The 26,341-nt window shown below is 38.6% G+C and overlaps 1 protein-coding gene and 1 non-coding gene across 5 annotated transcripts; both read left to right on the top strand.

Annotated features, from left to right (window-relative positions):
* Positions 1-892: 892 nt before the first annotated feature.
* TRNAY-GUA (transfer RNA tyrosine (anticodon GUA)) lies at positions 893-982 on the top strand. Its single transcript is given in 2 exon segments — positions 893-929; positions 947-982. It is a non-coding gene; the product is annotated as a tRNA-Tyr (tRNA).
* Positions 983-1,396: 414 nt separating this feature from the next.
* MYBL1 (MYB proto-oncogene like 1) lies at positions 1,397-25,548 on the top strand. Of its 4 annotated transcripts, none has more exons than XM_069854199.1 (16): positions 1,397-1,426; positions 5,650-5,752; positions 5,852-5,923; positions 8,948-9,040; positions 10,115-10,335; positions 12,016-12,199; positions 12,425-12,499; positions 14,021-14,122; positions 15,342-15,575; positions 15,890-16,255; positions 16,748-16,890; positions 17,300-17,414; positions 19,003-19,119; positions 19,207-19,311; positions 21,035-21,211; positions 22,915-25,548. In XM_069854199.1, the coding sequence occupies exons 1-16, from the start codon at positions 1,407-1,409 to the stop codon at positions 23,041-23,043; spliced, it is 2,256 nt and encodes a 751-aa protein (XP_069710300.1). In that variant the 5' UTR covers positions 1,397-1,406; the 3' UTR covers positions 23,044-25,548. The 4 variants fall into 4 exon arrangements, with proteins under 4 accessions (XP_069710300.1, XP_069710299.1, XP_069710302.1 ...); XM_069854198.1 differs by having other exon boundaries at positions 14,018-14,122; XM_069854201.1 differs by lacking the exon at positions 12,425-12,499.
* The last annotated feature ends 793 nt before the right edge of the window (positions 25,549-26,341 follow it).

Raw genomic sequence — 26,341 nt, 5'->3', positions numbered from 1 at the left:
AGGGACCTGGACAAACTGGAGAAGTGGGGCTGTGAGAACCTCATGAGGTTCAACAAGGCCAAGTGTAAGGTCCTACACCTGGGTTGGGGCAATCCATGATTTCAATCAGTCCACAACGGGGGATGAAGTGATTGAGAGCAGCCCTGCAGAGAAGGACTTGGGGGTGCTGGTCGATGAGAAGCTCGACATGAGCCAGCAGTGTGTGCTTGCAGCCCAGAAGGCCAACCGTGTCCTGGGCTGCGTTGAAAGAAATGTGGCCTGCAGGTCAAGGGAGGTGATTCTGCCTCTCTATTCCTCCAAACCTCATCAGGAGTACTGTGTCCAGTTTTTGAATCCTCAATGTAAGAAGGATATGGAGCTGTTGGAACTGGTCCAGAGGAGGGCTACAAAGATGATCTGAGAGCTGGAGCACCTTCCATATGAGGACAGGCTGAGAGAGTTGGGCTTGTTCAGCCTGGAGAAAAGAAAGGTTGGAGGAGACCTTATAGCAACATTCCAGTACTTGAAGAGGCTACAAGAAAGCCGGGAAGGGACTGTTTACAAAGGCTTGTGGTGGTAGGATGAGGGGCAATGGTTATAAACTGGAGAGGGGCAGATTTAGACTAGACATAAGGAGGAATTTTTTTTATGATGAGAGTGGTGAGGCTCTGGCCCAGGTTGCCCAGGGAAGCTGTGGCTGCCCCATCCCTGGGGGTGTTCAAGGCCAGGTTGGATGGGGCCTTGGGCAGCCTGGTCTGGTGGGCAGGGGGGCTGGAACTGCGTGATCTTTCACGTCCCTTCCAGCCCAAGGCGTTCTGATTCCATGATTTACATTCTGTCTGTCCCCGGGTGCAGCAGCCCCTCTGCCCGCCGCCGAGCTTTTATGCCGCAGAATGGGAGCGGCGGGCAGCTCCCTTCGATAGCTCAGCTGGTAGAGCGGAGGACTGTAGAGGCGCTGCCCGCGGGAATCCTTAGGTCGCTGGTTCGATTCCGGCTCGAAGGAGACGCTCACGTTTTTGCCGCCGGCTGCTTTTCCTTCACGCCGGGAGCCGTTGCCGCCGCTGCCGTTGGCGGCGCGCGGGCGCCGGGGCGTTGCGGGCGCGCGGGGCCGCCGGGGAAGCCCCGGCAGCCGGTACGTGCTCCTCCCCCCCATCTCCGCCCCCGAGCCCCGCGGCGCGCGCGAGGCCCCGCCCTCCCCCTCCCCTCCCCGCGCCTCGTCGCGTGCGGCGGCGGCGGCCAATGGGGCGCGAGTCCGCGTGCGCAGATTCAAACGGCGGCCCGGGAGGGAGGCTGGGCGCGAGATTCGGCGGCGCCGACCGAGCCCGGCGCAAGCGGCGCAGCCCGGCCCGGGGCCCGCGCCATGCGCTGAAGGGAGCGGAGCGGGGCGGCCCGGGGCTCCGCGCTCACCCCCATGGTGCGCGGCGAGGATGGCCAAGAGACCGCGCAGGTGAGAGGGGGCGCGCCTCCGCCACCGGGCCTGTCCCCCCCTCCTATGCCCTGTCCCCCCCCCCGCTTCTTGCGCCCTATCCCGCCCCCCTTCTTGCGTCCTGTCCCCCTTTCTTGTCCCCTCCTGTGCCTTGTCCCCCTTTCTTGCCCCCTCCTGTGCCCTGTCCTCCGCTTCTTGCGCCCTGTCCCCCTTTCTTACCCCCTGCTGTGCCCTGTCCCCCCCCTTTTTTTGCCCCCTGTCCCCCACCCCCTCCCCTTCTTGCGCCCTGTCCCGCTCGGGCAGCCCCGCCCCGGTGCCCAGGGGAGGTCACAAAACCGGTGAAGGGTTTAGAGGAGAAGCCGTATGAGGAGCTGCTGGAGCCGCTTGGTCTGTGCAGCCTGGAGAAGAGGAGGCTGAGGGGGGACCTCTTCGCAGTTTACTGCCTCCTCCCAAGGGAGGCAGGAGGAGCTGATCTCTTCTCTCTGGTGACCAGTGATAGGACCGGAGGGAATGGCAGGAAGATGTGCCAGGGAGGTGCGGGTTGGATATTGGGAAAAGGTTCTTCACTCAGGGTGGTGGAGCACTGGAACAGGCTGCCCAGGGGAGCAGTCGCGGCGCCAAGCCTGACAATGTTCGAGGAGTACTTGGTCAGATCGCTCAGACAAACGGTGTGAATGTTGGGGTTGTCCCGTTCAGCAGTACGAGTTGGACTCGGTGATCCGTGTGGGTCCCTTCCAACTCCTCCGTGGTTCCGTGCTGCCCCGGGCTCCCCGCCAGGTGCCGCCGCCACCTCCCTCCCCGCCACCCGCGCAGGTACCTGCCTGCCTCCTCCTTGACAGCTGTCGACTGTAATTCTCTCGCTCGGCGGCTGCTTTCACCCCCGTGCTCTTGCTCGGCTCACGTGGCTTACCTAGGCAACTCTTCAGCTTTTCTTTCCTGCCGGTAACCACTATGCTGTCTCCGCAGTAGCTTTTCCTGACAGTTACCTCCTTCCTGCTGGAGCAATACTTCTTGCTCCTTTGCTCCTCCCGAGCGGCCTCGGCACAGCCTTCGTGTAAGATTTTAGGCTGCTCTGTTGAAATTCATGCTTGGGCCTGCTGATTCTTCCAATAGCTTAAATGCATCTCCTCTCTCTGAGCTGGCATATCCTCTGACTGAGGATGTCACAGTCTGAAATCTTCCTGAGAGAGAATGTTTTCCTGAAGGGCTTCAGCGGCCCCAGATGGCTTTGATGCATCTTTTGTTTTAGTGATATGAAAATGGGTGTGTCTTTACATTGTATTCAGAAGGTGGGTCTTGTAGAACTATTCTATTGCTATAGTTATTCTCCTTCAAAATAGAAAACTAGTTTAATGAAACTACTAAGAAGGATTGGGATTGAGAAAGGAAAGGATACTCGGTGAGTAAAGTTACCTTGTGAGTTACCAGTGGCATCAGGGGTTTACCCTGACTGCATACTTCTCATGGAATTGGGGTTAGTTTTGAAGTTACAGATACCGCTCCTGCATTTTCCTCTGACATGAAAAGAGTTCATAAGTTGATCATTTTTCTGCGAAAGTGGAACTAAACCAAGAAAGCAATCTTTGGGGTTCTAGCTGTATAAGAACAAAGATTCATTAAGGGGCTTTGCTTGCAGGGACTGGCTGCTGGAGCTGTTTATACTTAGCTATCTTCAAGAGTCAGCCCAGAGAGAGAATGTTTCTTGTTACTCCTAATCTGCATTTTGTAATATGAGACTTCCATCTGTGGTATTGTGAACAATAGTTTCATCTTTTCAAAGCTTTAGTTTGTATTATCTCGTATGGCTATAGTGTGCTTTGATATCATAATTGAAAATACAGCTGGAGGAATGTTCGGTTAGAGATCATCAGGCCTAGAGGAATACAGTGTCAGTGCATGATGATGGTATCTCCAAAATGAAACAGTTGTTGTTGTGAGTTTAAAAGTGATTTCTAGATTGTTGAGGTGTGGAGTAAGGAGAAAGTATAATTGTTTTGCACCAAATGGAATTAAGTTTAATTTTTTTAAACTGCTTATGGGTTTTGCATTTGGAAGCTTAATTTTTTCCTTTAACTGTTCTTGGCTCAGGAGTACAAAGACAAATAGCACAGAACTCATAAAATACTTTGTTGTTCCAGATTTTTTTTATTTGAAGAATATTTCCTATTTTCTTTGTAATCGAAAACTTAAGTTAGTAGTCCAAACCATTCATGTATGTTTAATTTATAATCTATTGGTGTATCTGTTCTGAATAAGACTGAAGACTAAGTAGTTATTCATGTGGAATCAAGCTGCAAGAGAGCTTGCCCTTGTTGCCTGTGAAGTGCACAGAGGTGGCTGCGCTGCTTTGCTTGGCAGTGGGATGCGTGTGCCTCTGGAGAACTCCAGGTGCAGAGTTTTTAACTGCTGCTGCCAGCGGGGGCCCCGGATGTTGACTAGTTCTGCTGCTCTCATCAGCATCAATGCAGCATACATGGAGCCCTTCCTCCTTTTTAAAAATCCCCATAACTTTTCATATCACTGAAGACTCTGTTCTTGGACTACTTTGCTGTGCAGTGGGTGAGGAAGGAGATCATGTTGGCAAACAGCTTAATCACAAGACCAAATTTTAGTTATAAGTAAGTTGCATGGCTTCCTTAGTATGAAGTAGGGCTATAATACCAAGATACGCTCCTGAAGTTTGTCAAGAACCTGTGGGTTAGAAACAAAAAAAAGGAAGCAGAAGGGGGAAGAGAAAACTCTTAGTTACCTGTGAGCTTAAATCCTATTTTCTCAAGTCCTAAGCTACTCTTACAGTCACTGTGTTAGCAGCTTACTCTTTTGCAAGTACTGTGAAGAATGTGCTGTTGACCTTCAGACAAGCTTACTGCTTTTATTTCACTGGCTTTGCAGAGTTTTATACTTTGCAGAGTTTTGTAGTTACTGACTATTTCTACTACATCATGAAGCTAAGTAGAGTGAATTGAGATATGGTGTAGGATGTAGAAGCAGTTCTAAATGCACTGTGTCTGCAAGAACTGGATGCATACTATCATGCAATAATGCTTTCAAATAAGTAGTGCGCTCTTCTGGAATGACCCTATATTCATGTTAGCCACAGAGAACATACTCAGTTCATAGGAAATAACAAATGTATATAAATGGCCCATCAGCATGATGTGTGAGTGAGTTGCATATACTGGAAAATAATGTAGAGATCTGCCATCTAATCAGTTCTTAGGACACCGGCAGAGGTTGATTCCATTACTGGCGAAGGATTTTTTTTACCTTTGGTTGAAAAATGGAAGTTTCCAAGACTGAGCAGAACTAATAAATTTAGTTTTGAACATGAATATGATATTTATATTGTGCTTTATGCTGATAATAAAATCGAGAAAAAATAAGATTGCAGTGTGAAACTGTTTTTGATTAAAGCTGTGTATTTGGATGGGAGTCCCTTCTTTGTGTCTTTGCTGTAACTAATGAAGAGGCACTGCTCATCTTGTTGTTAGGCCTAGAATGTTTGAATTTGTGCTGTCTAAAACGAGTCTCTGACATAAGCCTAAGTGATATTTCCATGAAACGTTTCCCTGTGCTGCTTGTTTGTAAGGCTTTGTTTATCAAGGCTGTGAAGTGTTCGTTTGTCCAGTAGATGGAGTGCGATCTACACGGAGTGACCGAGGTTACCTGGCTCCTTGCCCCTCTGAACTTGGAGGATCAGCGCTGATACTGTAGTTATTTCTTGCTGGAATGTTTCAGTCTTCAAAGATTTGTATCTAATTCCTGTAACAGGGAGGCAACACTGTTATTCAAGGCAGGAGCCCACTTCAAATATGAAGTAGAGCTGAATTATTGGGCAATTATTGTGTTTGTTGTTTGAGTTATGGAGAAACACGAATGGAAACACGAATGTATCTTGCAGACTAGCAAACCACTTAAGCTTATAGGCTCCCTTCTGTAAAATAAAGATTCATAAATGTATCACAAAAGTGTGATCTTAAACAATAGTTTTTGCTTCAAATTCAAGTCTTGACTTGCAATGAATTATTTGTCTGTATCCCAGTACATGGCCTTGAAATTAAAATTAATTCTGTTCCCCTCACATATAGGCCACTGCTGGAGACAGATCTCATGTTCATGCAAATTCCGTATGTTCTTTTAGACCAATATGTACAGACTGGAAAGAATCTACAAGTAGTTAGGAGAAAAAGTTATTCAAAGTTATTTTAAACTTTCTATCTTGACTCTTCTGTTGTACCCTGCAGTGAGGACGAGTACAATCTTCAATATGTGGATCATGACTATGAAGTTCTACAGCAAAAAGGGTTGAAGAAGACATGTAATAGGGTGAAATGGACACGTGATGAGGTAATACTTTCTTTGGCTTTAGTTTTATTCTTATATGTTATTGTTTAGTGTCTTTGGGATAGTATGTAACATTTATTGACTGAGGTTATGTCTTAACAGGATGAAAGGCTAAAGAAGCTGGTGGAACAAAATGGTACAGATGATTGGGCTTTCATTGCTAGTCATCTACAAGTAAGTTGAATCTCTGTTTAAGTTATGTTCCCTTTTAATATTCATTTACTTTGGTCATATGTCTAGTTTGGAAATGAAGTGAAATAGAAATTAGAAACACGTAATGTGAAAAAAATAAATTGTAAATTGGACTTGAGATCTAGCTTAGACCTGGGAGAACCGTATCAGCTGAGACTGGGGCTCAAGTGATGGTCCAAAAGGATCAAATTGATGCCCTCTGTTCACACCTGCTGTTTGTTTTCATTCTGGAATATATTCCTACTTCCTATTGGTTATATCACTTGTGGTGGTTGCATGTACAGTTCACAGGTTGCTTCTGAAGCAGTTAGGAGAGTGGGTTGCATCTGAAAGATCGCTTGAAAGGAGCAGGATCAATTTCTTAAACACCATAGGGAAATGGGAGTGGGGTAGTGGGGTTTTTGTTTTGGTGTGTGCAGGTTTTTTTGTGTGTTTTTGTTTGTTTTTTTTTGTTTACGGTGATGGCTACCTCCCTTAGGTATGTAAATCTTTCCACCCAATTATATCTTCAGTTGCTACAAATGGAACCTTAGCAAATTTCTTGAAAGTTTCCTGCTGACACTTAAAATTTCTTGTTCTGTTCCAATGGTCAGGTGGAACGTATAAAGGAGCTGTTGGTTCAAATTTTAAAGGACTCCCCAGTTGTATGAGCTGCGCTGGTAAAAAATACCTGCAACTCAACTGATGATGTTTGTTTCTATTCTGATTAAGCGTTCTAAAATTCCTCCTGTAAAATCATGGCTCAAATCTAAAGCTGAAATCACTACCTAGAAGTGGTATTGAACATTCAAATGTTAGAAATTAAAAACGTTATACACCACCATCCCACCCCGTTGCCTTTGTGATTCTTTAAAATGTTGAATGTGATGATACAGTTGTATGAAATTCCTGTGTAGGTAGGTAAAAATAGAATTGAATTCTAAATGCTGAACAACAGTAACTTTCCATTGTTCTCATCAAATTTGTGCAGCTGTGGTGTTCCCGATTTCTTCTTTCCAGGTGGTATAGTATAGATACCAGTGAATGAACCTAAAGCATTTAAATTTAAGGAGTGCACAGGCAAATCACTGTTCCTTACATGTACATTATCCTCTTCAAAAAGCAGTGAAATGATTGAATGGCAGAGGAGAAAGAAACTGTCGAAAAGCTTCTATATTAAGTTGCTTTTAAATACAGTTTTTGGTGATACTGATCTGCAGGTGTACTATGGAGTTGCATTTAATAGATATAAGTTTGGTTTAGTAAAGTTATCCAGCTGAAAACAGATGCTTCTGGAGACAGAAGGCTATTTTTCAGCTATGCCGAAGTGAGGTTAAAAAAATGCTCCCCAGCTATCATGGGAAATGTTCCTGGAGAATCAGATTGCCTGTTTCAGAATTGTTGATGTTGGAAGGAACATCTCATGATCATCTAGTCCAAGCCTTTGCTCAGACAAGGTCAGCTGGAACTGGGTGCCCAGGACGGTGTCCAGTAAGTTTTTAAATATCTCCATGGATGGAGACTCTACTGCTTCTCTGCAACACCTTTCGCAGTGTTCAAATTACAAAGCCAAATAATAGAGGCTGGCATAATTAGCACTTACCTTGTTACTTATAGTCTTCTACTAGGAAAACCAAGTGTGTCTCGAGTTATTAGCATGTAAAGGCACTCAAACTGCCATGTTTTCAGAACCCCATTTCACTGTTGGCCCGAACATGAATAAACCTTCCCTCTATTCTGCCCAAAAAAGTGAAGGTGGCTTAACGGTGACCCTCAAGAGTGGGAACACAGCTTGTCTTCTCTTTCCAGTTTATTGCAGTTAAGGCAGGCCTGAAATTAGTTTATTGGTTTGTCCCATCATTTGTTTTGCTCTTCTCCCACAGATATGTAATGATTTAAGAAATGTCTAGAAGATAAAAACACTAGAACACCACAATTTCAAAATTTTACTTTAATTGAAAATGGGAACAGCTTTCTTATTTTAAGTCTGTCTCTTAACAGCTTCTGCCACCAGGAAATGATGATGTTTTGTAACAAACTCTGGTGTGATTTTAATCATACAGTGTCTATTTGTCATTAACTTGAAGGTACTGTGGTCAATGTAATTTTGGATGTAACAGTGTTTTGAGTGCTTTTTCTGGTCTGGCAGACTGCTTCTTTAAATTCATCATAACATGATAACAACTTTACTTGGTAGAAAAGCCCAGCAAAACCTTGAAGTCGATACTTGCAATCCAGCAGCTTGCACTGAAGAGAGTAAATCATCATGTCTCAGTGTTATGAAAGCGGCACTAGTGTGCCATGCTGGGGCAAGCTCTTCTCTGCGTATTTCTAAGGACTGGACACACTACCCTCGGAGCTGCAAACTTTCCTACAGACAGTTTTTAGGCGGCTAAGTGAAAGCTTACTTCTCTTTCATAACTGGGAATGATATTTCAAAAGGTCCTCAGTAAAGCTACAGAAAAGCACCATCTGTCCCCAGCAGAAAAAGCAATGTTGTTTAATTAGTATGTGTTAGCTAAACTTGATATAAATCTGTTTTCCTTAGCACTCTAGGAAAGAGCTGAGACTAAATGAATTTGAATCTTAAAAAAAACTTCATTCTTTTATTCGAAAGAAAAAGTATTTCCTTTAAAAATGCATTTCCTTATATAGATTATAGGTAATGTCAAAAGCATATCAATCACATAAAGTTAAGAGAAAGTGTGGAGTAATGAGGACAAAAATAATTCTAAGTTTTTCTTTAAAGAAGAGTGAGTTCTGAATTTGATTATCAAGAACATTGAACTAATTAAATTAGAGCTTTGTGCAAGGCTGTTTTTTTCTGGAGAAGAGGTTTTATAAACAAGTGGAAGAAGAAATAATAATGGCGAATATAACTATTACACTTAGAACAAAGGTCTGAATAAGTGTTTTTATTATTTTATATTTATTTTTATTTAAGCTAACAATTCTGGTTAGCTAATATTTACAGTTTTATGTATTCAAGAGTTTAACAGCTACACTGTTCTTCTAAAACTACTTCAGAATCGTTCAGACTTTCAATGCCAGCATCGATGGCAGAAGGTACTAAACCCAGAACTGATTAAAGGTCCCTGGACTAAAGAAGAAGATCAGAGGGTAATAAAAACTAATTTATGTTGTATTCTTTTACTGCAATAATATGGCATATAACTGCTAAGAATGTGTACTTTTTTCTTAGATTTCATCCCCACAACGATGATGTATAATGCATCTTGTGATGTAGATTGTTATATTACATTATGCTGTGTCAGAAGAAAAAAAAAATGCAGCTTCTCTTAAGTAAAAGAAATGTCTGGTCTGCTCATGTGTTTCATTTCCCTTTGCTTAGATTGCTAGCTAAGCTACTCTAGCTTACCAAGTAGAGGAGATCTCTTCATAGCACTATATATCAAAGGTCTCATTTACATGTTGTGTTCCTAATTTCTCAAATCCACCAGACTTAAAAAGTTTTGGAATAAGGGAAATTGTTTCATACCCTACTGTTAAAGAAGCTACCAATGGTGTTTTAGACTCCTTTTCCCCATCCCTATTAATCCACACTGCAGCTTTTTGTCTGCAAAACCTAGAGTACCTTGTAGGGAGGTGCACTTATAGCTTTTTTTGTATTGTATTTCAAAATGACTACTATTCCCACTGTTTAAAAAGTGTTTTAAGATGTTTAAAGCCAATATTTGTTAACTTGTGAATATCAGCTCCCTAATCTGTTTGTTTTGGGGTTTTTTTTCAGTTCTGATAGTTCGTTTAAGAAAAAGCTTCTGATGTGTAAAAGCTTGTAGAAATGGGAAGAAGGCTGGGAGAAAAGGTGTGGGTTTTTTCTCATATGTATGTTGTTGAAAAAAGTCAAACCAAGCGTTTTTACTAGCTCCTTTTTCAGTCTTTCCTAGTGTCAGCTTATGCAATGGATGACAAAAAGGAGAATTCTAAATGAATGCTTTCATCAGTATATACTTACATTCTAAACAGAGTGAATTTGGGGTTGATAAGCAATTTTTTGATTTTTTTGAAAAGTAATTTTTAAAACCCCAAGTCACTATCTGCCTCCTTAAGCCTAGTATCTTATCAAGTTGACTATTCTGATTCTGTTCTAAAATGTGAGTTTATCAATGTTCTCAGACTTTGATTAGGAAAATTAGGATTCAGATTTGTAACGTGCTTTCATCTGTATTCCAGGTTATTGAATTAGTTCAGAAGTATGGTCCAAAACGCTGGTCTCTAATTGCAAAACACCTGAAAGGAAGAATAGGCAAGCAATGCAGAGAGAGATGGCATAACCATCTCAATCCCGAGGTAAAAAAGTCTTCATGGACAGAAGAAGAGGACAGGATAATCTATGAAGCTCACAAGCGCTTGGGAAACCGATGGGCTGAAATAGCAAAACTTCTTCCTGGAAGGTGCTTTTCAACTCTTTTTGTGTTAAATAGCAGAATACGGAAAGCGTTCTTTGTGCAGCTCTTTTCAATGCAATTTGTTAGTCAGAAAGCATCTGTTAAAACTTATGTCACAACACGTTTATCTTGATAGACACTTAAATGTTTTATGATCTTTTGCATTTGATCATGTGTTTTTGAAAAGCTATAAAAACAATGAAAAGTCTTCTGATGCTGAAGAGTAACTGCAAGTAGTAGTGGAGGAATTCCTTAACATCTGATGACCTGATAACAGAATGCCTTCATTGTTATACATATCAGAAAATCTTTTTTTAATTTATTTTTTGTTAAACAGGACACTTGAAAAAGAGAATCTTAGTAACCTTCAAAAGCCCAGATGTAGGAGTCCTGGATTGAAAAGCTAGTTGGTTACCATTTAATCTCTAAGTTAAGAATGAATTGTATGCATTGTTCTCCTTATCTTTGTTTCAAGTGTGATTGTGAACTTATGCTTGTGGAAAAAAAAATTTTAGTGTATAAAGAGTTTAATAAATTTTTTTACCTTCTACTGTTAATTGAAAGTCAGTGTCAAGCTATCCCTCTCTGAATTCAGTCTGTGTGTTCAGGAGGTGACTGTCCAGTTGTGCCTAAGGAATGTCAGCACTTGTTATGTTGTGAGAGTGAGCCCTTAGAGATGTGTGTGTAAAAATTTTGATTAACTACACAAGCCATGAATCACAGGAAATCCTTTGGAGGAATTGGAAAGGAATGAATTGGATCATAATAGAATTTCAGAGAGGGAAGATAAGTTTGTAAGGACAGAGATATCCCTAATTCACTAACTTATTTGTTGAAAATAAACCCAAGATGAGACTCTTAGCTAAAGATTGGATCCTAGACCTATAAGATTTGTACAGAGTCTAACACTAGTGGAGTGAAAAAAGGGAATGCTTAGATGAAGAATGAGACTTGAAGCAATTTTTATTTCTGTGTGCCCGTCTGTACAGCTAGTAATAATATTGCTAGTATTTTACACTCTAGTGCACTCACACTCTACTCTTGCGTTAATGCTTCTCTAGCATTAAAAGTGATTTCAGCCTGTTCGTCCAACTGCAGGCATTTTCTTTCCAAGGGGAGTGACAATGGGTACTGGTCCTCTGCCGTGCCTGTTTTCCCCGTATAAGATCAAGAGCACCAAGATGTAGCGTGATGTTCTTCACGAAGCTGCACATAAAACTTCGAGCTGGGAATGCAGGCTGTCACTTTTTTTAGAAGAGATGCCTTCTGGTACCAAACACTACCCACAGGGCTGCTCTTATGCTGTGGGACAGCAGGGCGCTTGCCTTAGTTTCACATTCTGCAAATTTATAGCAGTGGGTGAATAATGTAGTGACAGAGAACAAACGTGCTTGTTCCATGTCAATAAAAAAGATTCTCACCCATAATAATAGCCCGAACCAAGGCTTTCTCTTTTGTTACTTTTAATTTCCTGCAGACTTGAAATTTAGTTGAGGGAAGTTTTGAAAAAAGTAACTTTCTAGTCATTATGCTGAAACCCCTCTGATAACAGAACTTCCAGTCCAAGCTGCTGGAGTTTTCTGGATTTGCGGCTTCAGATTACCCTGCTGTACAAACTCTGCAAATAAGCCATATATTAAACTCTGAGATATGTAAACCAATCACTGTTGTATGCTTTCATTTTAGGACTGATAATTCAATTAAAAATCACTGGAATTCAACAATGCGAAGAAAGGTGGAACAGGAAGGATATTTACAAGATAGTATAAAGTCTGAAAGAGCTAGTTCATCTGAACTTCAGCCCCAACCTTGTCTGGCCATGGAACACTTGCACACTCAGAATCAGTTTTACCTACCTGTTCAGACACATGTAAGTTCAAAATCCAGAATAATTAGTATTTCCGAGTCCCAAATAATTTATTTGGTTTGGAATGAGAAACAACTCTGTAAGAATAAAGATCTGTTGAGTATTTTTGAGATGTTATGGCAACTGTAGGATTTGTAAACCATAATAAGTAGTTTATTGTACAATAAACTAGAAATAATTTTATAGTGCCCATTTCTTTAGGATTTGTAAAACCATTTATCTTTTTAGATTCCAGCATACCAGTATGCCTCACCAGAAGGCAGCTGTGTAGAACATGCTTCAGCTTCTTCCAACATAGTTCAGGTAAAATGTTAATGGCCATCATAAATTAAGAGAATGTACTGTATGTTATGCTGTAAAATGAAGAGTGTAAAAACTTTAACTTAAAAATATTTTTAAGTCTTCTGTCATTCATCTAAATTTATGTACATGTTCCTCTGTAAGAAGGCTTACTAGATTAATTGATAGTTCTAGGTAGGAAAAAGAGCCGTTCAACACACCCCAGAAACACAATGGTTGTCCTTATTTCTGACTGAAGTATGGCTTAGAACATGGTCTACTAGTTAAATCTTTAGGTTGAAAGGATGACCTGCCAATGTTACCTAGCTTCTGAGAGATTTGGAGACAAGATTTTACTATTTTGTATATAATAAACATGACACTTCCTAAAAGACTCGGTTCAAATAACTTACTGTGACTTACACTTGTGACTGTGCTCTTTTTTTCTCTATAGGTTTTAGTTTTTTCTGACTGATAAACTTCCCTCAGTACCTTCAGCTGATTATTTTGCAACATTATGAGTGCTGAAGTATGGAGAAACTTTAAAACAATATTCTGTTTTAAATGATATATTTCCTTTTTCTCCTTTGGTCTCACTTAGAATATATCTGCAATTCCTCATGTGTTGGAGGCTGATTGTGGGTCTTGGTTTGTCATATGACTTCCTGGAAGAATTCTTGTGAATTTGAAATTAGGGAAAAGAAAAAAAGTTATTTTGACACAGGGAATAATGTGTAATTTTTTGTGCTAGATATTTTTGAGTTGTTCTGCAGAACTCTCTGCCTAACCTCAAGCTTCCCTGTGCAGGTCATCTGTTTGATGTTGCATTTTCTTCCCTGACCTGAGTATAAGAATACAAATCATAACAAAGTCTTATAGGGCCTTTGACACTCTGGATTGGCCTATACAGAAAACTAACACACACTTTCTGCTCCTTGAAGTCCCCTCTAAACTACGGAGCATAACTAGTTTTGAAACTCTTGTCCTATATCCTCACTTACCTATATTTCTAGCAATAAATTTTAAGAGAGTTGAAAATAAACCGACCAACCCAACCCAATTAGTTTTCTTTTCTGATAGTAGTAGTAGGATTGCTTGTGTAGATACTCTGCAGCAAATATTTATTTGAAACACTTCTTGCACACTTAGTGAGCATCAGTAACTCAAATTTCTAGAAAGCACATGATAACACAAACACACCTACCAAGATGCCAACTTTGCTGCTTCTATTAAAGAGAGAACTGAGTGACTTTTGGTTAAAAAGTGCTGTAGCATACCGAGCATTTACAGACCATATTCAAAACCTCTTAAAATATTATCTTGTATACCACTGTGACATTGGATTCATTTCCTGGTATCTGCTGGCATTGTTTCACTTGCAAATGACTGCTATATTACAAAATACAATGCAGCTTGTATAGCTCTGTTCCCGCTATGTGTGGGTTTCTGTTACAAATGTAGCTGTGTTATAATGTAGAATCTTTACCGTGGAGGGGTGGTGAAGGTGGAAAATAGTAATAACTTCTTTCTGAAATTTTTCAGCAGTCATTTGTTGATGATGATCCTGATAAAGAAAAGAAAATAAAGCAACTTGAATTGCTGCTTATGTCAACAGAGAATGAAATCAGAAGAAAACAAGTGTCTTCTGTAAGGACTATAACTTTCTGTAAATATTTGAATATGTTTTACTGAGATTAATCCTCAGCAATTTAGTAATGGATATTTGTTTGGTTTTGTGAGGTGGTTTTTCACTCAGCCTTCTAAAAGCAAACCTGTGGCTGTTGGGTTGTAAAACAAAGTCTGTGTATTAGAATTGAGACAAATTATTTTTAGTGCTGTTTTCTAAACTGTGAGAACAGCAGAAATATGACCTTCAATTTGGCAATTGTTTCAAAGACCCAGGATTTTAATCCTTTTCAGCAGGCAGCACTTTGTTTGATAGCACTGTCATTCAGTTTTATAGATCAGCTTTGTTGATTGTCTCTTCAACAGAGAAAGGTGAAAAATACACAGGTTTTGCCCTACTTAATTTCAAAATGTCCTGTAGATTATATTTTTATCACACTTCTGTGTGAGTACTTGCAATGCATAATATCCACATTTGGACATGACAAAAATTATATGAATTTACACTGTACAAAACTTATGTGTACTTCAATGGAATGAGGGAAACTTGCAGATGACAGTCACTTATTCCTTCAGGAAGAGGGCTGTGAACAACAAAACCACATTGATTACTTGTTAGGATTACAGGTGAATTTTCATTTTTTTGGTGGTGGAGCTATTCCTGGCATTCTCTTGAAACAGTGTAACGTTCTGCTCCTCTAGAGATGTCTGCTTTGTTTCTAGATTTCCAGCGAAAATTAAAATTTGTTTCTTGAGTACTAAGCAATATACTAAAATGGGATAACCATTTGGAAGTTAAGAAAACTAACAATGCAGAATCTGCATTAAAAAAAACCAAACCCTCACATTCTAGAAACTATTTCTAATCTTAAAATGTACTTGTATTCTGTAGTGAAGATGACTTAAACATGTACTGACATTCAGAAACACAAGGAATTTGTGTCAGAGTTATCTTCCAATACAACCCATCATTATCTAACTTATGAGAGTGTGTAAGACATGAATGAGAGAAAAGATAAAAATGTTGTACAAATTGAGAATGTTGAGTATGTTAACCTACGGAGAAGACTAAATGCATTAATCCACACAGATATTTAGTGTCTGAAGAAGCAAAAATTAGTAGTTGTGCTTAGTCTTCTCACATAGTGTAATACTTTTTTTTTTTCTTCCCTGTGGTCACATAATTGAGTCTTTTCAACTTCTAAGTTGAATAAGATGAATGTGTTTCTTCATACTTTAGCAAGCTGCAAACCTACCTTGTTGGTCCGGAAGTTTTGTCATGGAAGATTGTGTGTCTGATACACTAAATAGTCTTGAGGAAGAAACAAGTGAGTTCTACAGCATGGATGAGACCCACGGCACATCTGTTCAGCCGAATTCACCTCCTAAGTATTTGGCTGTGGAATCAAATACAATATTATCATCTCTACAAACCATTCCAGATTTTGCAGAGACACTAGATTTTATTGAATCTGTAAGTCTGAATTTATTCTAAAATAAAATTTATTTAGGAACATAAACTTACGCAGTTTGTGTAAAATACTCTTAAAATTACCTTTTTCTGTTCTTGTCTGTAGTTTCACCCATATAGAGTGATTTGTTTCATTGCCTGTTTTAAAAGAATGATGTCTTAAAATACTCAGTGTTTTAGGATTGTGTGAAAGATACAGGGAGAACAATTAGGTAAATAGCTTCTGGAGATAGAGAGCTGTTAGATTGGCTTGGACATTGTGAAATAATCTTAGATAAGCGTGCTGGTGTTTGAGTGTTTTGCATCTTGTCTCACAGGATCCCATAGTGTGGAGTGATGTCACCGGTTTTGAGCTTATAGAGGCTGTTGCATCTCCTCTCAAGCCAGCTCCAGTAAAACTAACACAGATTCAGCACAATGAAAGGGCTGCTGAGTGCCAGTATGTCAGCGTTGTGCTTGATGGCAAAAAACACAGTAGCATCAGTGATGTGGAAGAAGCAGTTTTTCCAACAACTCCAAGCTTAACCAAACTCAGCACTCCACCTACTATCCTAAGAAAGAGAAAAAGATTGCGTTTTGGGCAATCACCGGTTAATGAACTGAATGATGGCTTGTGTAATGATGCCATCAACGTTGCACTAAAACATACACCAGTGAAAACACTACCATTTTCTCCATCACAGGTGAGTTTGTTTTGAAATATGGCTAAACTATGAAGACTGCAGTGTGTGGGTTATAATTTACAAGTACTTTCCTCCCTAGTCGTACATTGTAGCCTAAACAAGCACGTCCAAAAAATTCTTAAAACATATGCATAAGGGTAGCTATATTAAAAAAAAAAAAAGCTTAAAACACCCATTTTCTCTGTTTTGAAAACTAACGGGGCTGGGGAAGGTGGTGACTTATGTGCCAGCTCACACTTTTTCATGCAAACAGTTTTTGATAGAGACCTGTTGTCTCTGTGACCTAATTAAGCAGCAGGGATTTTAAGGAGAAAATCAAGGTTTCAGTGATAAATATTGGAGACATTTTAGAGCATAAGTCAACAATAGTTCATTGGGGTTTGTCAATAGAAGCCCTTCAGGAAATAAATATATTTCTTGTTTTAGGGCTCGGTACAGTGGTAAAGTTTTGTCCTTTAAGGTTGCTTTTTATTTTTAATTTCTTGTGCTCAGTTTTTCAACACTTGCTCTGGGAATGAACAATTTAACCTTGAAAATCCTGCATTTACATCGACTCCAATCTGTGGGCAGAAGGTTCTTATTACAACTCCTCTACACAAGGAAATGACACCAAAAGATCAAAAGGAAAATGTGGGGTAGGTTTATTACATTAAACATCTGGTGGTGTTTCTCGAATCAAACCAGATTTTTCTAAACATTGAGAAATTAGTCTACCTGTATGCATATTGTGAACGAGTTCTAAAACCCCTAATGCTAAATTGTTGTGTACAAATAAACTGGCTTCCTGTTCTTATCTTATCAGAAAATGAATTGAACTCAGTTCAAATTTTTCCTCTTTTAAAATACCAAAAAAAAAATCTAGTTGAAGTCTAATATACTTGGGGTAAAGCTGTGGTGCTCTTAATACCTTCAGATTCATGGTGGTGATATCGGTTGTGTAAAGTAGGATATTTTAAAATGTTTCGTCGGTTAATTTTATTACGTTACTGTTGATACAGTAAAATATTAAAATGTATGTATGAATGTTTTCCCATGCTTGAATAGTTTTAGAACTCCCACAATTAGAAGATCTCTTTTGGGCTCAACACCGAGGACACCAACTCCTTTTAAAAATGCTTTGGCTGCTCAGGAAAAAAAGTATGGTCCCCTCAAACTTATGGTATGTGATGACATGTTTATTTTCTTCTTTGCTGCAGTCTAAATACCTTTTTGTTTTTGAGATATTGTAAGCCTCAGTGTGATCTGAGGAAGTATGAATCAAAAATATTTCGGGCTTTGTATATTAGACTGGTACCCTTCGTTGTCTTTTTTTGAATGATATTTGGTAAATGTAGTCATTTGGTCCATAATAATCTTAAATGCATTGGTTCTACATTTGAGATTGGTTTTAAGTTTGTGTCCTTGCTATCACTGTAACTCTTACAAGGTGGTAAAACTCTTGTCTGAGATTTTAATACTTTAGCACTCTGCTTTTACAAAAGAAAAATTGTGAGCAGGAGTGAGTGGGTGTGGATCTGGATAATCTAGTAAGAGGAAAGTGGTGCAGATGAATGTGACTGACACTTATTTTAAGCAACCTTCACATCTGACTTTAAGAACTGTACTGTCTTTGAATCTTCTGGACTAAGTAAGAGCTGACTTGTTTTCAGGTGTTCGTTCTTCTGCACTACTAGGATGGAAACTAGATGGTTACTACAACATGCTAGTATTCTGAGAATTTTTCTGATGGGAAGATGCTTGGAAGCATTTTATCCTACTTAGGGGCTTACTTGAGTGGCATCTAACATTTTCTTCATCCTAAACCCGAAAATCTTAATATAGCAACTCATGATCCATCTGATTCTTCTGACTATCACAGAAGACTTGGGTTTTTTTGGTTGACTATGGATAATGTTACTGTTTTGTTCGTTTGTTCCAAATCAATTAATTTTTTCCTCTTTTCCTAGCCTAGCTAAGGTATGTTAATGCTTAATAACTTTTGGAATTCAGTAGACATATGCTTTTCAAGTTCTGAAAAAATTCCAACTAATATATATTGACTACTACTTTTTTGCAAACACAGAAGGTAGCTCAGACTCTGCCACAGGGCTTGGCACCATCTGTGTTGCCCTATAGATTCTCTCACTATGCAAATGGAGTGGTTTGGCATTCCTGTTTCTGTCCACTATTAACCTCCTGTTCAAATCAAATTTTGAGGGCTTAAGGGAATTCTTCTCCTGTTGGTATATAAAGGAGCCATCTGTATGGCTTCTGTGAAATTCTGTACTGTACTTGGGACTATCAATGTCTTATTCAAAGATTTGTGCTAAGATTGACATAAATTCCTTTCGCAACAACAGTCATGCTTCTAGAATACAGTTTTTTAATGTGTTTGTATGCATGTGTGTATACGTACGTGTTCACATATATGTTTAGTGTATATACAAAGTATTTTTATCCTTTTTGTTAGTGGATAACTATTGATGATAAATGCAAACAACAGTGCTGCCTTGCATTTTTTGAGGCACTGTGTGCATGAATGTATTTTATCTCACTAGAAATAATGTGGAGTAAAATGAATTAAAAACATCTGCATGACCTGGGAGTGTTGGTCTGTAGTTGTTCACTACATTAGCTTAAATCCTTTTATCTTTTGCTGTATTTTGCAATTTTTTTTTTTTGGCCTACATTATCTGAAAGTAGAACATGATAAAATACAGCAACTAATAGACTTCCTGTATTTTCTTGTCCAATTTTAATTAACTTAGTCACAACCACTTGCCTTCTTGGAGGAAGACATTAGGGAAGTTTTGAAAGAGGAAACTGGAACAGATATATTTCTCAAGGATGAAGACAACACTGTGTATAAAAGCTGCAATCAGGAGGTAACATTACAATAATAACTTAAAATGGGAAATAACTGTTTTTAAAGAGTATTTTACATTTTTTTCTCTGCAAAATGTTTATTGCAGCACAACTCTTCTACAAAGGTCAGAAAATCACTGGTCCTAGATCCATGGGAAAAAGAAGAGATTTGTGCCCAGCTCCTCACTGATGATGATAGTTTAGATGTGCAGGTAAATATTAAACTAATGAAGAGTATCACTGGCAGCAATATTAATATAGAACTGAGTATCTTTCATTCTGTCAGCTGGAATAAAATATTTGGATTGAGGCTAGATTCATAAATTTGGAAACTGAAAATCGCCTTCAGTTTTAAATGCTCCTCTAAGTATTTAAGCAGTACTTCAACAGTGGGCATGAATTAATGCATGAATTCTTCCTTCCAGGCCTTCAGAGCAGGACTGGTTAAGTAATGTGGATGCTTTGCAGATTTGCTGTTGTAGCAATGCTACTTCCATGCTGGTTATCTATAAACATTAGGATATATGGCACACTGAATCTTCCTGTAATACCTCAGGAAGATGGCATTTTCCCCTGTGGTTTGCATGCTTGACATGTTCTGAGGATACTTAAGTGCATATCAGGCAGCGTGTTTTTCCTTTTCCTGCTTCACATAGTAGGAGAATATCAAGCATGTAGAAGATGAGGTTTGTGGGCTTCCTCTGCCTGAAGGAATTTGAATACTTCTGCCTCACCAACCAAGACATCAAGCATTCAGAGGTGGGGCTGTTTTGGTCCCTCATTCCTTTAAAAAGTAGCCCAATATTTTACCAGTTGAGTGGTAGTATAGACTAATCTTTAGTCATGTAGTTTGTAGGAAAACTGTATTCTAATCTAGTTCTTAAACAATGTATGTATGTGTTTAATTCTGAAAGAGCAAATGTCTGACTCTTGATCTGGTATGAATCTCTGTTCAAGAGTTAGGGGCCAAAGTCCCTAAAAAGAACAGGCACTTAAGTCATACCCTGTTCTAATTATTGTAGCTGTTCCAAATGCCCCCTAGGCTCTGTGCCAAGCCTAGTTGTCTGTCGGCTGGGTGTTAGGTGCTCTGCCATCTAGTGGAAACTCCCCACTTCCCCAAGAACATCTCAGTCTCGTGAGGAGCAGCATTGCTGCAGCCATGCAAAACAGAAGCAAAGTGCCCAGTGTTCCCTTAGTAACGTCTTGTTATGACATGGTATATTGTGTATCATTGGCATTCAGGTAATTAAGCTAAAACCAAGAAACACTATGATATTGTGGTATATTAAAGGCAGTGGACTGGGGAAAAAAATTGCTTTTCCTTCTTTTAATGAGGGGTGCTAGTGCAACAGGAATATTTGCTCTTGGCAAGAGACATAAGGGTAGTATCTGATTTAAAAATTAAAAATTTACCAATCCTTAAGTAGAAATCTTGTGCTTGTAGCGTGGTAAGTTAGGAGTGAGGTCTGAGGTAGAATAAATATGTAAAAGTATCTTGAAGCAGGGTAATAGGGTGTTTTTGTAAGGGAACAAGTGTGTATGCCACTGCTGCTCTCAGCTAATTTTGCTTATTTCTTCTGCTCTGCTATAGTGAAACTGGATTGATTTAATTTTATATCCATAAACATAGTCAGTATATAAAACTCTTCTGAAATGATTAGTCTGTACTGTGGTTTTATATGAAACTGTCTACTCAGTCAGGCTCAAATCGTGCTAGCAGCTACTTAGTCAATACTGAGCACGTAAACTATGAATCCCTATATAGGCCATTTACATACTGTTCATTACTTTTTCTTTTCAGATTCTTTCCTAGGGTCTTTATGATAGTATTTGCTTTGTTTACATTTTGGCTTCTCTGATCACAGCTGCTGAAGATGTTGTTTTTATTAAATACTGATTGTTATTCCTGTTCCCTACCCTCTTTTTTGTCAATAGTCAGAAAATGTCTATACCACATCTTTATTAACGATTCCATTTTCGGAAATACATGACAACAGTAACCTGACATCAGAAAACCAAGATACAAATCCAGCAAACAAAGAAAACGCAGTAATTAAGAAGAAAATGAATACATGTTCTTCAAAAAATGTCAAAACGGAGAAAGTTCCTCAGGTCTGGATGCAAAGAATTCTGTTAGTCTTGTTAACAGGTTAACATAGAATTTCTTTGTGGTTTCTGTCTTGTCCTGGTGTCTAGAATTGTTCAACTCGGTGATCTAGTTTTGGTCAGTGTTTCCATGATCCTTATTTCTTGTAAACTGGTCATGTGTCTGTAAAGTTTTCATTCAAGATTTAAATGAGGAGGGGGGAAATCATAGTAAGGGTACATGTACAAAACAGGTTTGGATACCAACTCTAGCAGTAAGAAAACTTGACTTGGTGCCAACTAAACCTCTGTAGCAACTAAATTTCTCAAATTTGGCTGGTGCTTACTTCAAAATAAGCCCAATGGGGTATCTTTAAGTGGAGTTCATCCGCAGCTTCTATTTTATAATTATTCTTGTACATCTGTATACTTTCAGTCCTGTTAAAACTGTGGAACCTAGTTTTTCCTGTGTGTCTATCTTGACTACTGGTTTAGGGGGAGATTATCTTTGACTTGGTACCTGTTCCACTTTGTGCTATAGGGAGTTAATGTATAAACTTTTACTGTCTTCTCAGAATAGCTGCAGCTCTGTATTAATTTTAAAAGTAAAAAGGCAGGGCATCTGGAGCCTAATCTTCCATGTCCCACTTAATTGCTTTAACGATGATATGTTTTTAACAGAGACAACAGTATTACTTTCTGTTCCTTTCTTATGAGCAAACCTCATTTAATTGTTTTGTTCCAAAAAAAAGAATTAACTGCTGTGAATTGCAGCAAAGGTGACTATGTCTGTAGTTCCCAGAACCATGCTCTTAAGAATACTTAAAATGGGACCTTAGTCATAGTTATACTCACAAATATTCACATTGAACCGTCTTTCTCTTTTTGCTCTTTCCCCTGAGAAATTCCCTTGCAGTTTAGTGGTCTCTTTAACCATGAGTCCCTTCCATGAATCAACTCCTGCTATGTTTATAGAGAAACTAAAATAGCTAATTTTCTTTGTGCATCTATATGTGGAACTGATCCTTTGGATAGGTTTCTAGCTCAATATGAGAAGGAGAGAATCTTGTATTCTTCATTAAGCTACAGTCTGCCAGTGTCAGGTCCAAATTAGAACTGCTACAAATCAGCTTGAGATTCAATATATTATATGAACGTGCAGCGTTTGCTTCATGGAAGAAGCGGACTATCGGCTCAATTATTCTTCCATTTGTTATTTTTATTACTAATTCCTTTGCCATTTTTACTATATTCCCAAAACATCTGACCGTTTTTCCACAGCTGCCACTTTGGGTCAGTGAAGTCCTTCACTGTATTCTTTTTCAACTGCCAAACCTTTTTGCCTGCCTTGGTCTCTCCAGACATCTACTAATTTTTCTGCCTGTTGAACTTTGCACATTTAAAGGAGAAGATATCCAAAGAGATGACTTAATTAACTTTCCTTTTATGTATCAATTGTTGGACTATTCTCTTTTTTAAGAGTTTTTTTTATTTTGTGTGTTAGAACTTAAAGCATAACACAGATGCATGGCTGAGGAGCTTGATTAAGGGATAAAAAGGGAGCTTTGTCACAGGTTTTAGGTATTGTGTTGTAGAACCTAATCCTTCTCAGTAAAATACAGTATTGCTAGACTTTGATGGTTTATTGATAGTTTGCAAGGTTGTAGAGCATTGCTCCAGTATTTTAGTCAGTTAAAAGAATATTTTTAACCAAATTTTATCTTATACAGTCGAATTGTGAATGGGAAGCGGTGGTTTATGGAAAAACAGAAGACCAGCTTATCATGACTGAACAAGCAAGAAGATATCTGAGCACATACACAGCTACCAGCAGCACTTCAAGGGCTCTGATACTGTGATGGTCACAACAACTGACAACCATCTCTTTCCATTGAAACTGACACAATGTTGAAGGTGATTCCAGCACAATAGTGGTGAATTAAGTCTTTACTTTAAGACAGTCTGCCAAGGGAAACCTTAAAGCTACCTTGAAGCTTCCTTTCTTCTTTTGATTGACAAAGAACAGACACAATGCTCTCATATTCTCCACAAAGGGATAGTATTATACTAACAGTTCTGCAATGAATTTCTTAAATATTGTAAGAGTAACACCCTGAAGTATGATAAAGAATGGTAAAGTACATTGCAGTACTGACAACATACAGTTTTTATGTCTATTTTTCATATTTATTCTTTTGATTCACATTGCTTTTTCTCTGTTAGTGCATTTTCAAGATAGAGTAGGTTTATAGGTTGTTACTGGTTTCCAAATGAGCAGCATACAATACTGAATGTGCTTTTGCTTATGTAGCATTTTTCTAGTATATAAAGAAACACAATGGAAAGGAGTGTAAAGGAAGGATAGAAAGTTGCACTACTAATTATTTTGGTATGCTGCAAAACAATGAAATTAACTACAGTGTTAAATATATTTATTTGCAAATGGTACTAGAAGTAGGCAGAGGGAGGTGAATTAGATTTTAGTGTAAAGCATCAGTATTTTCTTCATAAATCTCAAAATGAGATGATTGTTGAATGTATTGTACAGTATGTAGGAACAGGGAAAATTTTGTAAATTGGAAAGGAGTCTGTTTTTATAATTTATTTTCATTTTAAAGCTTAAATGTAGATATTTATATGTATGCAGGTTGTATAGAAGCCAATGTTGTTTCCTGTTTAAACAGCTAAAGTAATAAAAGGACAAATTTAAAGTATGGAACAGCAGAAGAATTACAGTGGTGAGGTGGAAAAATCTATACTGTATGTTACATCTACATAAAGATTGCACTATAACCCTTAAATCATGTTGGTCTACAAAATAATTACAAGGTATACCTGTACTATACAGCAACTATTCCTGTACCTTGGTTAAATATATTTAGAAATGAATGGCAGAGTCCTATATGTGACTCAGGAGTACTTCGTCCTGCATAGGAACTAAAAACTAATGCATTTTAAATATAGATTTTTATTTTTTTTAAAGAAACTTGGCACCTTGGATCTCAAAACAATTGTATCTGCACTTGAGTTTAACCATTATATACTTACTAAGTGTCTGAACAGCAAAGAACATTCTTTTATTTATGAAAAACCTTTGTCCTTATTTAAAGGTATACAGGTCACAACAGTTGCTTTAGTTGCCTATTTTAGGTATTTGCACTTATTTTATGTCTTTTTTTTTTTTTTAAGGAATGTTTTGGGTTGCTTTTGTTGTAGAGATTTTTATGTAGTTAATTTCAAGCAAGTTATAGTGGTGTGCTATCGATAAATACTGACAGGTAAATAGAATTGTACACTGTAGTTTTAGTTATTTATAATTCAAACACTCTTCCTCTCCACTCCCGGGTGTGCTGCTACAGATAGTGGCAGAATCGGCTTGCTGCTATGAGAGATGGAAAGAGCGAGCATCATATGCACTGTATGTAAACTTACAAAAATGACGTCAGGTTCTCTAGTTAACTTTATGAGATCAACCAGTACTATGCAGGGTGTGAAAAGTATTCCTATCACTTTAATATCAGAGATGGTAGAGAATAATTTATTAATGGAGAATTTTAACGTGATGAGTGACACAAGGAAGGTAATGGGTTATTAAACTTTTTTAAACATCTCAAAGGTTATGCAGTCCTTGTTTTTAGGAGCTTTGTGATATGAAATATTTGCCTGGCTAGGACAGTAGTAGGCATAAACATTTTACTGATTTTTAATTCACATAAAAATTTTTGAGAGGGGGAATCCTATGTAAGCAAGGAGATCTGAAAATACCCATCATGCCAGGATTACTCCTTGCCTATGAAAATTTAGAGGATGCCATTGGAATTCTTGGCAGTACTAAATTTAAGCATGGAGTACCAAAATGGATTTAACAGCAACATTTGACGCTGGAGACAGCATTTAATTCACAGAAAATCAGATAAGACATTGAAAAAGAATGAATATATATATTCTGGATGGTATATTTCAGTAGAAATGATATCACCAAAACTGCCTATGCGAAGTTTAAGCATAGATTTCTGGTAAGTAGTATTAATTTGTGTTGGTATTGGTTGGATCGTTCAGTTAACTCCTACTTTATTGCTTTAGCAAGAAGGTTTTAGTCTTTTGTATGTCAGGCATCTTTTATTACTTTTTGAATGTTGTGTGCATTTGCATTTCTTTCAGTTTATAAGTAGATTGTACATGTGGCAGCCAAACTTGCATGAAACCTAAATACATATTACTCCATATTTTTGTTCTAAGGTTTGACATAATGTACAACAAATGCCTTGTTTATCTTAGTTTTTGTTGTACTACAAACATTTCTTTTATGTAAGAGAATCTCACATACAATAGAGACCATATTAATGTCAGAAATAAAGCATCTATGTACCAGGTTACTGTACGTGCCTCTTATTTCTGAACTTAAACACTCAGTGCTCCTTAAAGCAATGTGTATTGATGTGTGCATGTGAAACTGCAAGAAACTTTCCTTTTCTAGACTGGGCAGAGACAGACCGTAATCGTGGGAATCAGTGGGTTACACAGCAGGATCGAATCCCTTCACAATATGTGCTTCAAGCCAACCTACCTGCAAGCCTACTTGTATTCGGTTAACAGTTTGTATTTATCTCTCAAAGCTTTAGCACAAATATTTATGTATACGAGACAATTTGAGGGGTGAAGAATGCTGCTAATGTAAAGCTTTTCTACATTCCTTTCACTTATATTGCAGAAATATTTTGGTACATGTGCCTGGGTCTTGGGAGGTAAATGCAAGTGTAAGATGTGCAGCATGACTTTATTTCCAAAGTAGTACCCACAAACATGCATTAATCTGAGTAAGTGTTAGATTTGCACTCTCTCATTTTGCTAGAAACATTGGCATTCAATGGATAATATCTATTGCCTTTCCTAGTTTTGTGACAAAATACAAATGGCAAACAATTAACATAAGTTCATTTGTTGACAGAAAAGGACAAGAGGGACTAACACAAGCCAGTTCTTCAGAAATATGTTGTGGCAATTTCTATCATCAAGCTTCAGGCTGTGTAGGCCCATGGTGACTGTTACTGGGGCTTTGCTGGGGTTCTGCTATGGCCAGATGGCTGTATGAATGTCATGCAGACCTGCTCTTGTTTGCAAGCATGAAGTTCTCCATCGCTTGGGACAAGCGAGGTG

This window comes from Phaenicophaeus curvirostris, chromosome 3 (assembly GCF_032191515.1).
Source record: "Phaenicophaeus curvirostris isolate KB17595 chromosome 3, BPBGC_Pcur_1.0, whole genome shotgun sequence".
NCBI classification, from domain to species: Eukaryota; Metazoa; Chordata; class Aves; order Cuculiformes; family Cuculidae; genus Phaenicophaeus; species Phaenicophaeus curvirostris.
The sequence above is the reverse complement of the archived record's forward strand: the minus strand, read 5'-3'. Positions and strand labels throughout refer to the sequence as shown.